Raw genomic sequence first — 17,236 nt, forward strand, 5'->3', positions numbered from 1 at the left:
CCAAAACGAGAAATTTGGTTCCCCGTTTGAAATCTGAAAGCCCACCAGCCAGCTGCAAAAACCACTCCTGTCCCTAATCCTAGGCTCCTAAGAGAAACATGAAACTATGCAACCCATAACTTAACTCGCTCCTTGGGAATCCCAAGCTACAACATATTGTTTGACAGCATCCCAGCAGTGTCGTTTCCCCCTCCCTCCCAACCCCGGGGGCTCTGCAGCCCCTCCTGAGGCAGCGCAGTGGCACCGGCTGCCCCGTGCTGGGGACCACGCCACGTTCAGGAGGTGAAGTAGGAGTTCTGCATGGAGTACAGGTGGTCGATGGGGTTCCCCACTCGTGCCTGGAGTGGCCCTGCGTCCGCCGTGGCAAGGAAGCAGTCGCCCAGGTTGCTCAGTGAGGTATCATCGCTATCCAAGTCATGGAAGAGGGGCTCGGCACCTACGGAAGCAGGGAAGGAGTAGAAGGGCTTCAGAGCCTGCTTTCTCCTCCGGCACCGGTCCCCTCAGCTTTTGCAGTGAAGGATTTAGGGAAGAAGGGACTGTCGCTGCATCCCCCACGCGTTGCCCGCCACACAGCCCCCTACCACCGCCCAGCATCTCTTTGACGGAGAGAAGGCAAGAGAGAAACCCTGGGGCCTCACCATAGGGGTGCATGTGATCTCCGGGCATCTGTGGCGGGGTGAGCCCTTGCCGGAAGGGGTCGGAGCCGTAGACGCTTTGCTCCATGCCCAGGAGCTGCTGGGGCGGAGGCAGAGCGGTGTAGGGGTTCAGCATCCCCTCCAGCCCCGCGCTGCCACCGCCGTTCGTCTGGGCTGGAAGATAAGAGCAAGCCATCGGTGCAGTTGGGTTGCTGCTTCTTGGGGAGCCCAGCTCCCTTTGGAAGCCTGGAGAGGGCTGGGAAATGGGGAGACCCTGAGCGTGGGGAGGGCTGGGTGCAAGGTGGGTACCTGAGCTCAGGCGCTGCGTGTTCTGCTGATCTTGCTGCTGCTGCTGCTGCCTCCTGGCGAGCTTCTTCATCTGGGCAAGAAGAAGGGGAAAAAATGGGATGAAGTCATCCCCTGGCCAGAGTGAGGAGGGAGGGGAGCCCCGGAACCGGCCGCTGGTGGTGGGCTACCCCCGTGCACCCACCTTTGCTCGCTGGTTCTGGAACCAGACCTGCACCACACGAACGCTCAGCCCCGTCTCGGCCGCCAGCGTCTCCCGCACCTTGGAGAAAGGAACAACAGCAGTGTCTCAGCCCGCTCAGCTTTTCGGGAGCACTTTAGGAGGGGACAGAGCAGTCGGGGCAAGTACTTGCCCAGCATCCAGGACACCCCTGGGGGCTGGAGGTGGCTGAGCATGGGCCTTTCTCCTCATACCTTCCTGCAGGGCTTGGAGGAGACCTCAAACGATGCCTTGAATGCTCTCCGCTGCTGCGTGGTCAGGATTGTCCGGGGTCTCTTGGGCCGCTTGTGATCCTTCCCATCCTCCGCACCCTTCCCCAAGGCTTGGCCCAGTTTGCAGATGCTGTCCTCATCGTCACTTTTGCCTAAGGGGGAGGGGGAAAAAAAAAAAAGCAGGTCCTTTACAGACAATGGGCCGTGCACACCATTTTCCAGCATGTCCAAAACAAGCTGCTGTTGGTGGGGATCTTCTTGTGAACGTGTGTGAGGAGCTGAGGTTTGGGACTAGCTGACCCGTGGCAGCTCAGAGAGGGAGAGAGCTGCTGTGGCTCATAGTTTGGGGTCGCTCATCCAGCAGATGTGCTTTTTGGTTCTTTTCCCCGACAGTCTGAGCAGCTGCAATGTGAAACCCTGGGATACCTGATTTTCCCTTCATCAGATCCAAATCCCTGCTTGTTCCACAGGGATTTCCTGCCAAGCCACAGCTGGGGACACATCCGGACAGAGACACACAGGTCGCATCCACGCGAGGGGACAGCAGACATCGAGGACCACTGTGCCCCTGGGGCTGTCCCCCCAGCCCAGCTGGTGGCCAGGCATCCGGTCCCTCTGCCTGGACAGCCCACGCTGGGGGAGGTCAGGGTGCAGGGTGAGCAGAGATGCTCAGAGAGGGCAACGTGTTAGCCAAGACCTCACAAACCCCTCCTGATTTGCCCCACCACGGAGGTCAACCCCGTTTAGAGCACAGACTTTTAATCACAAATACAAGGGGCACCTTTTCACCTATATTTCCCCCCTTCCATAGAGTTTTAAATCTCCCTGGACAGAAGCCCAGGCTGCTTCGAGCTTCACCCCACGGGTGCTCGCTGCGATGTGCTGCTCCGTTGTGTTCCCAGGCACTGGTGTGTATCTCCATGCTGCTCTCCACTGCCTGGGGCCGTGGGGCCTTCGGGCAGGAGCTGCTCCGGGAAAGCAGGCAGCACTGCCCTGCCTCTTACCATCCCTCCTCATTTACCGCATCACCACCGTATTGATGACCTCACTTGCACGGGAGGGCTGTAATGCAGGTTTGACAGCACAGGTCCTTCCCTCTCACAAGCCGTAAATCGCTTACAGCCTTTTCCAGAAAGCTCCTCCACCATCCGTTTGGGAATTGATAACAGAGCTGAGGTGCTGGTTCGATGCGGATGCAGGTTCCAAGGCCGTGCTCGGCCCGAGTCCCGTCCCGGGGCTGCTGCGTCTCTGGGAGATGGGGATGCACCAGGGGATTGTGAGCCTGGCCCAGAGTTCACGGCTAAAGCAGGTCAGGTCCTACCCCATGGCAAGAGCTAATCATGGATCAGAAAAGTGTAATTCCAATGGCAGCCCATTTGGGAACGGGGAAAGACAGGAGCGGATCTCCGGGGTGAAGGGAGGCACTGATCCCAGCAGAGAAGCAAGGATGCTCTCCGGTAAAAGTCACCTCTTCCCTCCACGCTGCTGGGCTATCTCCTGGGTTCACCGGCAGATACAGAGACCTTCCCTGTGATGAGGGCTGGGAGGGCTGGGACAGGGAGAGATGTCCACGCTGGTGGTCCCAAAACCAGCCCGGAGCTGCTGCTCACCCACAGCACATCCATGGCATGCCAACAGCAGCAACGGCAACGGGAACGGCAAACTGCTGCCTTCTTGCACGCCCCAACGCGAGGTACATGGTAATGCAGTAGGTCTGAGAGCCCCAGCGCTGGCACCTCCAGGGTGTGGAGTCTCTGATGGCTGATAGGGCTGAGCAGCGGCTGCCGCTGCCTCCTTTTCAGTGCCAGCACAAGCGGGATCTCTGCTCCGCTGAGCTGCTTGCTTTCCTGAAACCTGAAGGAGTTTAATTCTGATGGAAGTGTAGACAAATTTACAAATATTGGGAGGAGGAATGTCAACCAATGGAGACATTTTGGTGCCTGAATCCCTTTGCACCCTAAGATGAGGTGAGCGCCCCAGAGCCCGGCAGTGGGGAGCCAGAGGCTCTATCAAGCAAATGATGCTCAAAACCCACGCCAAGGGGGAAAACCCGCTCGGAGCAGCCCCCCCGCCCCGAGCCCTCCCCCCCCCCCCCAACACCTGCTCCCCAAATCCTTCCCCATGTCAAAGGGAAAGAAGGAAAAGTGAAGCCGGATTTGGCGGGGTATTACTTTTAATTAACTCTCTCTTTCAAGCCTTTCCCCACCAAGGAGGGGGGAGAAATTAATGAGTGTCTGGGGCTGCCCCTGACGTCACCTGGGAAGGGGCCGGGGCGATGGATATTGTGCGGCGTGCCCTCGGTCCGACCCGCCGAGCCCGCATCCCGCCGTCGGGGCCAGGACATTCCTCGCTCAGGAGGATTTAGGGAGAGGAGAAACGTTAGGACGCTTTTAATTGGAAAGCGGGGTCCTCTTTCAGAGGGGCTTGTTTACTTAGGCTGGGCAGCGGAGGCTCGGGGGAGGCAGTAATTGAAGCGAGGGTTTGGGAGATTACAGACAACATATGGCTCGCTTTTTATCTGCGCTTTCTCATAAAGTGGCCTTTGGTGCGCGGCGGATGGGGGGAGGGAGGGTGAGGGGCTTCAAAGCAGCGAGGTGGGGGGGGGGGCAGGGGAGAGGCTGGATAAGCACATCGCACGCTGCTGGTGAAGGGCACCTGGGACCGGTGTCGGAGCAGGGACACCGCTCTGCATCCCCCGGCGTGGCAGTGGGGTCCCCGGGGCGGGGGGATGCAGCAGGAGGGGGCAAAGCTGCACCACGCTGAGCACCCACGTGGGATGTGCACGCGGGCTGGCCCCTGACGTGCCACCGGTCCCCAGAGCCACGCGACGTCCCGAGACAAACTGTTGGTGGCCACCAAAACCAGGCAGGGACGGCAGTGGGGCTAAGCGATGGGGTCTGCGGGGAGATTGGAAGGGCAGGGACCCCCCAGACCAGGGGCTGCCGGGGGCTTTGGGTTGGGTTTCCAACCAGCCAAGGGGCTGCCGTGCCCTTTTGACTCCCATACTGGCCCTTCGCATCCCTCGGGTCTCAGCTGGAGTTTCCACCTAAATAAGTATTTCCCCTGGAGGTTTTTGCTGGTTGAAGCTCTTGCTTTGGCCAGAGCCCCTGGCAGCAGGGCTGGACCACGGGCCGATGAGTCGCTGGGGAGGAAAAGCTCCCCAACCTTTGCCAAACTGCCCTTTTCCCCCAGTAGGAATAAACCCAAATCATTGTGGCCAATTCATTTATTTTCCTGCATGACGTCTCCTCATTGGTTCCTATTTTAACTGAAAGAGTTTGCACATCCCAGAAGGAAAAAATAATAATTCTTCAATCAATTAAGGACTTTCCCAGGGCTAAGGCAAGAGCCAGCGCCAGCGTGCCGGATCCTGCTGCTTTCCTGCCTCTCCAGCTCCTCCAGCGTTGGACCATCACTCACCGGCCCCCTTCAGCCACCTCCTCCCATGGCCTCACTCTTTATTTTTTAAATATCATCACCGTTACTCAGGCGGGAGGATTTTTTTCTTTCGAGCGAGCGGGGTTGCGGAGCTCAGACAGAGCAGCCGCAGGCAGTGCTCAAAGCAGCCAGGCTCTCACTGCAGAGGAGCACAATATTAAAGAGAAACACGGGCTTGGGGCAATTTTTGCTCCATCCCCACCAAAACCTTCCCTGTCGTCCCGTCCCCCCCCACCTTCTCCCAGCTGCAGAATTGCCTGGCTTTGCCATGTCCGTGTCCTGCCCAGCTTCACACCTTAACAACCCCCTCCTAAATGGGCTCGTAATGCTGATTTCTATTTTTTTTTTTTTAAATCCGGTCCTTTGCTCTAGCAGGGAAAAGACAGGCTCGCCCCCAGCTTGCCGGCAGCCCTTTCCAGAGCACGGCATTTCGAAGGTAAATCCTTCCCTCCGCAAAGCAGATTTTTCCCCCGATGACACTTTTTAAGAGGAGCCAAGCAACCGAGGCGCACGGCGTGGGGCCGTGCAGCCTTGCGAGGAGCGGGGCTCTGCGTAGGCAGTGTTAGCACGAGGATTTCTGCTAGCAGATCATTTCCACCCCCCCGGCCCCCATTGCTGGACTTTCTTACTAAATTTGTCTTCCTGGGAAACATTCAGATTTGATTTGCGTTGACTGTAGATACATATTTTAATGCTGATCTGATGCTCCGGGCAATCTAACCCAGCAGTGACACCCTGGCTGGAGCAGGATGCCAGCCCCCCCCTGCCTCCACCTCCAGCCATGGTGCCACCTCTCCCGCAGCCCCCCTTGGCTCTGCGGTGTCCCCACAGTGTCACCACACCGGGTCTGCAGCCTGGCTCCGGCCATCGACTGCCCGGGAAGCCGCTGGGGACACAAGATTTGCCGGCTCCCTGCTGCTCGCTCATGTTTTAGCTCCGTGCCTCAGTTTCCCCTTGGTATTAAAAAGAGTGGCTGGAGGAGAAGCAGCTCCCTTCTTGCACTCAGCCTTTCCAGAGTCCCAGGCGGGGACGGTGAGGCACCGCAGAGGGACACAGAAGGTTTAGCCCAAGGTAGTCAGTGGGATGCTTGGGACTGTGATTTTTTTTTTTTTTAGGAAGAAAACTCTAATTTACAGTGTATTTATACCAGGGGCAGCTCCGTTTCCCCAGGTGAGGAGGTGGGAGATGTGACCTTCCACCAGCACAGCTTTCCCTCCCACGCCCGGGGAGGCTGTACGCCCCTCGGGATGGGGTGCTGGTGCCCTGCACAGGCCAGGAGCACAAACCCTTACAGAGACGAGCCTAATGAGATGGGATGGTCCCCAGAGCATCCTCCAGCCCCGCAGCCCCTCCGCTGCCAAGGTCCCCGCTCACGCTCTTGCCACCGAGGTGGGAGAGACTCTGGCTGGAGGATGCAACGGTGCTTATAGAGCTTTTCCCTTTGGACCATGGGGCAGAGGTTCAGGGCAGCGAGCCCAAACGTCGCCTCCAAACCCCACCGCACTCGCAGGGGCCTCGGAGCGGGACCAGCCAGGGAGACGCCGGGCGCGGGCGGCCCCTTACCAGAATCCGACAGAGCCGGGCTCACCAAGCTCAGCAGCTCCCGCTCCTTCTCATAGTCGCTCTTACAGAGGAGCTGCCCCTCCTTCAGTACAAACTCGTCGCCCTTCTGCAGGCGCCGCTCGCAGACGCAGCAGCAGAAGCAGCGCAGGTGGTAGACGCTCTTCTGGGCGCGCATCACCAGCTCGCTGGGCGCGATGGCCTCCAGGCACCCGGCGCACTTCACCGCGAAGAGCCTGGGGGAGCAAGAGGAGATCCCGCTGGGACACCCGGCAGCACCGCGGCTGCACCCGGCACGTGGTGCGGTGTTGGGGACAAGGGATGGGGCATCCGTGGCGGGGAGACGGGCATCGGCACAGGATCACTGTGTCACCCCGTCGGTGCTTTGATTGCGTTGAGAGGCTGGGCACATCGGTGCTGGCGCCCCGCAGTGACGCGGCACGTGCTGCAAGCTGTGCCCGTGGGGGATGCTGCCTTTGGGTCAACTTCAGCATTTCTGGTTGACCTGCTACCAGGTGCTTACCGTGACTGAGGTCAAAGGATGAAGACACCAATGTCTGGGCACCCCATGTGAAAAGCAAGCAGGTGTCAAACCCAACAGTCCAGCTACCACCACCACAAGACATGGGACACATCACACCTACATGGGTTTTATCACGCCAACCCTGCATGTCCGCCTGGTTCCAGCTGACGCCTAGACGTAAGGAGGTGCTGCAGAAGGCAATGGGGCCAGCGAGCTCATCCACGCCTCTCAGCAAGCACCTGTAGAAAGCATCCGCGCTGTCGGTCACCCACAAACCATCCCATCCCTCTGGCCTGGGTCATTGGAACAGCCCCGTTCCTGCTTGCAAACACATCGGGAATGTCTAACGTATCATAAAAATCTCCATGGCAGCAAGTTTTGGGTTAAGGCTGGTGACAGACTGAAGACTTGACATGTCAAAAGGAAAAGGAAAAGCTCAGCTTGTTCCTTGACATTGATGTGACAGTGTTTGAGGCATCCCTAATTGTACAGTTCCCAGGTTTCGACACACTGGCTTTATACTTAAAAGCCAATAATAATAATGACAGCAATAACACTTTAGGCTGAAACGGAGCTTTTCTTTCTTTGACTTTAAACGTCCTTACCAAGAAGCTCAGTAGCATGATCAACGATCTACAGTTGGGGAAACTGAGGTGAGCAGAGCGGAAGTGGCAGCATCAGTGTTGGCTCCAGAGGACATGGAAGCACCTGGAGCTAAGCCCTGGGCTGGATGTTTTAAGCGAATGGGATGTTTCCCCCAGTAGAGGTGGCTGAAGATACCAAACCTGAACTTTGTTGCCACCTCCAGATATCCGTGTTTTTGGCTTGAGCCCCATAAAGAAAAAAATCACTGTTTACCCAGCCTCGTCCTAAATATCTGTGGGAACTGGACATTATTATTCCCCCGTCTTGATGACTTTGGCCCAGAAAGAGAAGTCAGAAGTCAGCACACATCCTTCAGAGGTTATCTCCGAGCATTGCCCGTGTCCCAGCCCAGGGACCCGCATGGGGAGCGCTGCATCCAGCCTTCCACTGACCCCAGATAGCTCCCACCTCCGTGGTCCCTGTCCCATGTGCCATCCCCGGGGGAGACCTGCGGGGCTGGGGGGCTGGGGACGGCTGGCTGGGGAGGGCAAGGGCAGCCCTGCAGCCACCGGCGGGCTTTCAATCCCTGTTACAACAAACACATAGGGAATGAAAAGTGCTGAGTCAGCCCCATTCCAACAAGGAGAGGACCAGACGCGTGCAAAACCATCAGAAAAACGGGATAATTTTAAAAAGTTTTTGTGATGAGCTCGATAGCCCATAAAACAAGGAGACGGGGGGGCAGAGCAAGGCATGCGCGTGTCTCTGTGCCCCAGAGGTAGCACCCGTAACACCAGAGACGCTGCTGAACGAAAGCTCCCCAGCAGCAAAGGGACACGCATCGTGCCGCAGCCCCACGCGCAGCCGCTGCTCCCGTGAAATCCCAGCCAGGCTTCGTTTCACCTTTTCATTTCACTGCTTTACTCACCCAACAGCCGATAAACAAGACGCTCAGCTGCGCAAACCGCCGGAGGGGGACAGGCAGGCTCCGCCGCGCAGGCAGCGAGCCCGGGAGAGTCGGCAGCAGCTGGTCACATCTGTGCTCGTCTCGTCAGAGATCAGCGCTTGCCTGCGTGCAGCCAGCGAGCCCGGACAAGGCAGCGCGTCCCACTGGTGCGAGGAGGGCAGATACGTGCAGGAGCAGAGGATAACGCCTGAATCCGCACGCCGACGGGCAGGGTCGGCCGTAGAGCATCACCTCCCGGTGCGCCGTGCCGCGGGTTGGTGAGCACCCAGGTTCGGAGGCAAACAGCTGCCCGCCAGATGTGCGCATGGCTGGCAGGGCGCCAGGGCACACCGCCACCCGCCAGCGGTGCCCACCATGGGTGTCGAGGGCTCGAAGGGTTGGGAATGGGGTCCCCCGTTTTATTTGGCATCGGCTCCCTCCCACCTTGGGGGGGGGCTGTCACGGACGCTTCACGCCAGCACGTGGGCTATGCCCGCTCCCTCCCAGGTTTTCCCAAAACAGTGGCGGTGAGCACAGGGATGGGGTGCGTCACTCGCCCAGTTCCAGCCAAATCCTGGGCACGCTCAGCAAATTGTAGCATCTCCCAAGAAGTAGGAAAAGGGTGTTATAAAGCTTTTATAAAACACTGTTGTTGTTGCAGAAAGTGGAAAAATCGACAAATAGAAGGCGGAGGTTAGGAAGTTTATAATTCTAGGTAATGCCGTTAGCAGCTTTTATTTTTTGTACATTCAACTTTAATTTCCCAGGTTTACATACAACTGTCTGTCTTTAAGGTGTACGTACTTCCACCATCCCCGTGACTGCCCTGGGAGGAGAGGGATGTATATTCCCTTGAAAGCATCCCTTCTGAAGGGTCATTTTCCTCTTGTTCCAGCTCTGCGAAGTGCAGGCTTGTGTTAATATTTCTGTAGTCATTTCATCTCTAATTATGTCTCTTTTATGTCAAAGGTGAGGCGATTTTTATTATCTGGTAACACATCCTCATCCTGTTTAAATGAAGCTTAAGCCCCACCTGTTGGGATTACTAACTGCTCTCGGTAATAAAATATTGATAAGCTATTATGTTACTGCTATCTAATTTACATGAATGAATGTGCCCGAAATCTTTATTTCCAGGGCACTGATTAGAGAGCCATGAACCTTTGCCAATTAGGCACAGCAGCACCAACCAAGCAAAGGACCTTTCTAAGCCCAAAGAGTGTTGTGAACCAGGAAGGGGTGAAATCAATGTAAATGGCTGCCTAATATTAGACAATTAAAGCTGTACTTAGGTCACTGAATAAATGACTTTATTTCCAAACTGCTGAGTCTCCAACAGCTCCCGCTGAGGGATGCTCGATGGACCAGGCGTCTTTCACTGCCCAGTGCAGGACTCCCCCATCCCTGGGCAACGTGAGATGCAGAGAAATCCCCATAAAACCTCTTCCACAGTATGAAACCGTAAAGAGCTCCTTATAAACCCACAATAAACCCAGATTTTAGGCACTGAAAGGTCATGGGCATAAAAACTGCAGCCTACCACAGGTAGCAATGGGGAGAGAGCAAAGGGCATCACTGGTGTCCCAGACCCTTACAGCCCTGGACCAGCCCTGGACAGTACCAGCTCCTGTTCCGGGAGGAAGAGGATGTGCGGATACCCCCCCCCCCCCCCGCACAGATGATAACCCCCACATAGATAACTACCCTGCACAGATAACCCCCCCCGGATAACCCTCCCGCACAGATAACTCCCCCGCATGGATAATCCCACTTGGGAATAACCCCACATAGGGGTAGCCCCAGGTAGGATAACTCCAGCACGGATAACCCAACCGAAACACCCCTGGTCAGCCTGAGATGGGCCTGAAGGGAAATTTTCTTCCAGCACCAGATCTAGCAATTAATTTAACTTTTTTTCCCAGCCTGGATCCAGAGATGTTTCCCTCCACCTCTGGGATCTTCAGCTCTGTGCCCAGCTCCCTCCTGCTGCAAGCAGCGGGCTGCAGAGCAAACGCCGTCTTTTCTCCCCTCTCCACCTCCTTGTGCCCCCCTGCAGCTGCAAAGGGGACTTCGAGATTACATTTCGCTACAGGAGGCTGCACAGAAGAGAAGAAGGACGGGCTCTGCCCAGGAACTTCAACAGGTTTTAATCCAAGAACAAATTACCAACCCCGAAACTGCAACAGGAGCGCCTTCAATTCTGCCATCCTAGGGATGCTGCGGGCTTAAGTTCTCAGTAGATTTTTTTTTTTTTTTTTTTCCCTCCATAGCCTGGGGTTCAAAAGATAAATCAGGCTGGCAGCCTTTGGGTTTGTTCAGCCACGTACGAAGCTGGCAGGCGCAGGGCAAGGCACCGGACGGGGTGACCCGCTCAGCGCTGTGGTGCTCGGTGGAAACCCAGCCTGCCACGGGCAGCTCAGTAAAAGCCTCACTGAAGCGCTGACAGCAAATATTTGTAAATAAAACCCAAACCCACTCAACTTAGGAAGAACTGGAACAAAAATACGGTGATGCAAGCAATTTTTATCACAACACAGAACCTTTTGTTTCTCATCTTAAAAACATCCCTGTTTCTGTATTGATGAATCTGCATTAATTTTTATTTTTTTAAAAAATGTAGGTCCCTTTTGAAATGACAGTCTGCAGTTTTGAAACGAAAAGGTGGTGGTGGTGGTGGGTTTCAAGAAAATCTTGAAACAAAACATTTTGCCATTGCCAAAAGTGTAACATTTCTGCTGGAAGAACCCAAGCGAGCTGGCTGGCCTTAGACATCCCCCTTCCCCTGGGACACAGTCCCACTTCTCCGTGCAATTCCTCTTCCTTGGGAAAGCCATCCCGGACCTCTGCTTTGGGGCTTCCCATCCACGCAGCATCACCGAAACCTAGAAATTTCGACACGTGGCTGAAGCCACCTCCGGAGCGGTGCATCCCATGTCCCTCCCTGCACCAACGGAGGGGGAGCGGTGCGGGCAGCCCGGGTTTCCCATCGGAGCCATCACCCCCCCCGCTTCTCTTTCTCCCTTTATTTTGAGGTGACAGGCTGAAAGGGGCCGTGATTGACAGGCGCTTCCCGGCTGCTGTCTGTCTGCGTGCGCCGCATACAAACGCGGCCCTTCGGAGCCTCCCCGGGGGGGGGGGCGGCGGGTCAGGGACGCTGATATTAAATACTGACGGACAAATCTCAAACGCCGCGTGGAGGCTTGGTTCGGGCGGTGGGTACGGCAAGGCAGCTCTGCTTTCCTCCCTGCATCCCTCCCCGCCCGCGCCAGCCTGGCCCAGGGACGTGGTGAGAGGGGCAGGGGCAGCCCCCGAGTGACCCCGCGGGCTCCTGGCCGAGGGCTGGGGTGGGCACCGTGGGCACCGGTGCCTGTGAAGCAGTGCAGGCAGCTGCCTTGCCCGCCTCCCTGCCAGGGCTGCCCGCAGCAGAGGCATCCGCAGGGATGCTGGGTTTTCCGGCACCTCTCTGCAGAGACCTGACCAACTCATCTCCCGCTCTCACCACGGCCCAGGAGGTGACTGAGCAGACCCCGACCGACCCATCGGAGGTGCAGGGAGCTCCAGCCCGGCCACACTCACGGCCATCCCCAACCAACGGCTCTCTGGAGACCAAAAGCCGTGACCCCCCCCGGAGCCGTGACCTTGGCCCGGGGACGAACTGATGGCCATGCACAGGAGGCGGCTGGCAGCGGGCACCGGCGGTGAGCCGTAGGGCTTTGTGGGGAGCGAGGACGCCGGATTGAGTTGTCTTGGCACCGGGACATCTTCTTACTCATTGTCACTTGTCAGAAGGGGGGACAGCAGCACCAGGTCCTCGACTGGGCTGGCAGTGGAAAAATGCCAGTCGCTATCAACCCTGCACCCACGGCTTGGGAACGAGTGGCTGTCCTGCTGCTGCTGGGCTCACGTCCCCCTGTCGTCGTCCCCCGCCCTCGGGGGGTGAAAGGATGAGGCAGAGGGCACGGACCGTGGCCATGCAGGAAGGGGGACGGATGCACCCCCCCGTGCGTGGTGCCTGCGAGGGCACCCCCCGGCCGCGGCAATGGGGGGACCACGTGGACCCTCGGCCCTGGCGGGAAGGGTGCTGAGGCCATGGGAGCAACTAGGAAAGGGCTGAGTCCATCGCAGCACTGCAGAGAGCAGGCTGGCACGTCCTGGGGATGGGGAGAACATTTTGAAGGGCAACGCGGCACCAGCAATCCCTGGGGACCACCGAACCCGCCCCAGGTCTGCGGGCTCCCAGGCTGACGGAGGAAAGCACCCGCAGTCGCCTTTCCTTCCCTCCCTGCGCACCCCAAGCCCTCAGGGAGCTCTCGGGAGGGACGGAGGAGGGATGTTTTCCCTGGGGCTGTTCTCCTGACCCTTCCCCGTCTCCGGGCTCCCTCCCCCCCGAGGCGGACAAGTGTTCGCTTTACTGCCTGGCAACGGGGCCGGGGCTAAGCTTGCTAAAATATGAGTGTTTTTTGGCTGGAGTACCAGAAGGCTGCAGTCCTACAGAGAGAAAAAAATTGAGCACTCCATGCCATGGCTCCAGAAAGGGGGAGAATTAGGTTTCACACCGAGCAGGCTGGACCATGGCATTCTTTAGTTAATGCTTAACAAACGCCCAAACAAAAGCGGCCAACTTTGCTGCATGTTTGTAAAATGTATTCTCAGCAGATTCAGGTTTATTGGAGAATTCGCTCGCTTTGCAGCAAGTGGCGTTTTCCTTTTTTTTTTTTTTTTAATTTCCCTTCTCCTCCCCACCCCCCGGCTCAAGCCCTTCTCATTCCTGCTGCCTGAATGTGTCTTCTGACGCTTCGAAGGGACATGGCAACCGGGCTGAAACGGGCTTATTTCAACCCGGGGGGCTGATGGGACCTTGCCCCCCGCGGCCCCAGGCTGTGAGCTCTCACTGGGGTCCAGCCGAGCTGTTGCCGGCAACCAGAGATGGGGAGTCCAAAAAGCGAACCCTTGGCCTCTTGCAAATCTACCCTGAGCAGTCGGCCAGTGGCTGTGTTCTCCAAGAGGCCAAGGAAAGCGAGGGAGGGAGGTGAAGCCCGAGAGACCTGCATTTCACTTTTCTTCACCCAACCCAGCTCTCTCAGGGTCCAAACCCAGTGGTCCTACCCCATCCGGCATCCCGCTCCGCTGCACATCCCAGCCCTGCAGACCTCCCGGCCCTGGAGAACCTGTCGCAGCGGTGGATGCCACCACGCACAGCTTGCTTTCAAGCGCAGAGCCCCGTCCGGGGACTCCGGAGGTTTTGGAGGGGTTAAACTGGGGGGGGTCCATGCATGGGTGTCCTGCAGGAACATCCCCAAACGAGCTCCTGCCCTGATGCTCGCTGGCTCCTGAGCAGCTCCCACGTCCCCTCCGGCACCCGGTGCCATGGCAGAGGACCGTGGTGACGAGGGAGCGCTGGGGACGTGGTGGCAAAGGGGAAAGGGGGGCAGCACAGGAGGAGGGTGTTGGTGCTGGGCTGTTTAAGCCTCCTTCTGCTACATGGGAACCATCCGAGGCTTCCCAGGAAAGGACGCTTTCATCCCTGCCTCCTGGAGGAGGTCCAAAAGCGGTCACTTAACACCCCCCCGGACCCTCCAGAGACCACGGCGGGACACGCACAGGCACTGCTAGAATGATAGAGTTAAACAAACAAAGCAAGCCGTCCAAGCAAACAGCCGCTGCCAAAGCACACCAGCAACCCTCAAGCCTTCTGTACACCAAAACAAAAGGTCAAGCAAGTGCACGGCTTCTAAGGCTGCTTTAAGTTGCTCCATTTCTGATCAAGGACGTACTAAGACTTTCACCAACAAGGTCCCATAGGAGCTGACAGCTCTGGGTCCCCTCCAGGCCCTCGGGGAGTCTGATAAAAATCCTCTGCTGACTTCAGGAGTGGCCAAAAAGTGACCTCTTGGGCAAGGTTGGAAGAACAAGACCAAACTGCTGATTCTCCTCCCTGTTTCCCTAAAGGCTGCTTCTTTTTGTGGCCCCCTTCCTCCGTAACAGCGTGTAGCATCGGGCAGGGGAGCCGGCCCCATTGCAGCACCGATCCAGCCTCTGGTTTTGGAGGCGGGAGGGACGCAGGTAGGAGCGGGAGAGATGCACACAACACTGCGTCCAAGCCCAAACACCATCCCAGTGGAGACGACCCAAGGATCGATCCCATCCAGCCCGCGGCACGGCAGTTCTGCATCCCAGCCGATGCATCTCCCACCAAGCTGAATTTCGAGCGGCACCCCTCTTCTCCCCCGCCCCGTGCCCCCAAGAAAACAAGGATAATTGAAAAACCACAATATCACTAGTCAAATTTAATATTGAGAGTGAGTGAGCGGGAGGCAGAGGTCAGAATTAATTACACCCCACCATATTTCAGCACGCTGCCGCGGCTCCGTGTCCTTTCCTTGGGGAGCAGTGCTTCCACAGAGAGGTCGACAGACATTATTAGAAAGGACTGATTTAAACGTACCCCCAGGAGCTTTTCAGCTTGTCTCTTCAGAGCCTTTGTTTGTACTGAGATTAATGGGGAGGCAAATGATGGAAAAGCAAAGTCACCAGGAGCAAGAGGATGTGCCATCACCGCCACCACCCCGATTTGGCCGGCTTTGTAAAGCGGGGCAAAAATAAGTAGGAGAGAAGGAAATGCTGTTCGTGTCTTTCATTTTGCGGATAAAACATGATGATCTTGAAATTTTTTTTTTTTTTTTTTGCTTTCCAAGAAACAGAAACCCTGGCTGAAAAATCCTGCGGGCTGGTTTTCCTATCCCCTTGGAGATTTCACACATCCGCTGGTTTTTTGATGTGCCGTACCACTGTGGGGAAAGGAACAATTTTCATTCTGTTCCAGCTTAGGGTACCCCCTCTTGCAAATCATTATATTTGCCTCTGAATCTTTTGTAAACCTCCTGTGATGGAAAATGAAAATAGAAACAAAACCAAAAATTAAAACCTTTCTATTTTCCATTCCGAATTTCTAAAGGAGGGTTTCAAAAGAAAAGAAAAAGAAAGAGCGTTCAGATCAAGTGGAGAAGTTGTGAAATCTCTGAAATCTCCTTCCTCGGGGCCTGTGGAGTGCAGCCCTGAGCAGCCTGACCCAGCACCCAAGCCAGCCCCGCTCCCAGCAGAGGAAGGGCTGGGGACCTCCAGTGATGCCATAAATTTACATCCACCTTGTACCAACAGGTTCAAAAAAGGGATCAGGCACCGAGTCCACCCCCAGCCTGGTCCCACAGGTCCAACCTCACGCTCAGGATGACCCAAATCCCCAACTGCCCAGGGCAGTACGGGCTCCCCTGGCTTTTGGGGGGCTTTCCCGGAGCATCACCATCAAGGGCAGCGCAGGGAGATGTACACTGGGTCCAGCCCCGACGCTGGGGTTCCCGGCTCCTCTAGAGTCTCCTAGGCTACAATCAAGGCTTCCCTCTTCCTTCACTAAACAGAAATCCCAGGTTCCCCTTAAGGGCTCTCCGAGCATCTGGGGACGGGGCCACAGGAGCCGCCGTTTCCCCGGCGTTTAAAATTCACGGGGCGTTCGTGCCGACGTGCCAACGCGGCAAACTCTCATTAGGAGGTGACCAATATCCTGTCGAGCTTCCCGGTGCTCCGGCGGCTATAAAAATCGCTCAGCTGTATAAAAGCTAAACAGAGTAAACTAAGTCGGACACAGAGACCAGCTGCTTCAGCCCGGCTCAGCAAACACGAGATCCGCGGGAGCACACCGGGCGCTGCCGACGAGGAGATATCGGTCTCCCGGCTGGGTTATTTCTTGCGTTATCTTTTATTTCCACGTGCCCCAGCTCACCCTCGCGTAGGGGTTTTGCATATGTATCATCTGCACGTGTTGTCAAGTTGTTGGGATGGGGTTTTGCGTTTTGGGTTTGTTTTTTTTTTTTAATAGTATTTCCACAATGGGAAGCAGCTGTTGTGGTTAACAGGCTGCTCCGGAGCAAAAGCTGCACTGCACATTGAGATATCTCAAAAGAGGCATCCTTCATTCATAGCTCCGTGCACTAGAGAGCACTATAACATGTGTTTCGATGAAGTTTGTTAACTACTCGGCTAAACAAGCTCGCTGGAAATGCCAGAGGAATATGCTCTGGAATGAATGGAAATATTCATCTAAAAAGACATTAAATTTAAAGCCATCTTCCCCCCCGCACCGGCTCCGCTGAGCTCATGTTGCAGCTCTCTTCTAGCGCGCGCTCTCAGGCTGGGGTTTCGGGAGCACGTTTTGCAACCTCAGCGGCACCCGAGACAGGGCGGTGAGAAGAGCTGATGGAGCGTGGGGGTTTTCTCAAGCCATCGCTGGCCCGGGGACGTGTCGGCAGAGGCGGCCAGGACGGACAGATCACCGATGGAGATCCCTGCAAGAAACCCGCTCCCTAAATGACATCTCATGCGTGGAGAAGCAGAGCTGCTCCGCCTGTTGTGGGTCTGAGCATCAGCTCCCCAGGGGTATCGAGCATCCTCGAGGAGCTCAGTCTCATAATAAACAGCGGTAAAACCTCAGGAAAACGTAATTATTGAGTGTTTAAAATTCACTTGCTTCTTTAGAGCTTTTTCCTCTTCAGTCTGGGGAAGTGTGGGACGAAAATCTGTATTTTTAGCCAACATACTCCTGAAAATTCAATTTCACACCAATGTGAATGCAAACCTCTTTTTGATTTCTGTGTAGTGACTGCATTTCAAGATGGCTTCAGTAGCCATGAACGCCCCCAGAAAAGGATCTAATTGATGCCAGTAAATGAGACGCAGTCTCAGACCCTGACATCACCTAGCAGGGTCAGTATCTGTCACGGGGAGAAGATGCTCAGAAGGCTCCAAACCAGCCTAAGA

General features: G+C 56.3%; 1 protein-coding gene across 1 annotated transcript in view; it reads right to left on the minus strand.

The window, feature by feature from the left end:
• Positions 1-264: 264 nt before the first annotated feature.
• The window catches only part of LMX1A (LIM homeobox transcription factor 1 alpha), a 44,158-nt gene continuing 27,186 nt past the window's right edge, over positions 265-17,236 (minus strand). The window contains exons 4-9 of the mRNA XM_054833703.1: positions 6,375-6,607; positions 1,356-1,525; positions 1,126-1,203; positions 945-1,014; positions 639-809; positions 265-436 (exon numbers count right to left, since the gene is read on the minus strand). Of these exons, the coding sequence (XP_054689678.1) occupies positions 276-436; positions 639-809; positions 945-1,014; positions 1,126-1,203; positions 1,356-1,525; positions 6,375-6,607 (883 nt within the window). The 3' untranslated portion in view covers positions 265-275. The remainder of the gene's footprint in view (positions 437-638; positions 810-944; positions 1,015-1,125; positions 1,204-1,355; positions 1,526-6,374; positions 6,608-17,236) is intronic.

Source organism: Grus americana, chromosome 8, assembly GCF_028858705.1.
Source record: "Grus americana isolate bGruAme1 chromosome 8, bGruAme1.mat, whole genome shotgun sequence".
Classification (NCBI taxonomy): Eukaryota; Metazoa; Chordata; class Aves; order Gruiformes; family Gruidae; genus Grus; species Grus americana.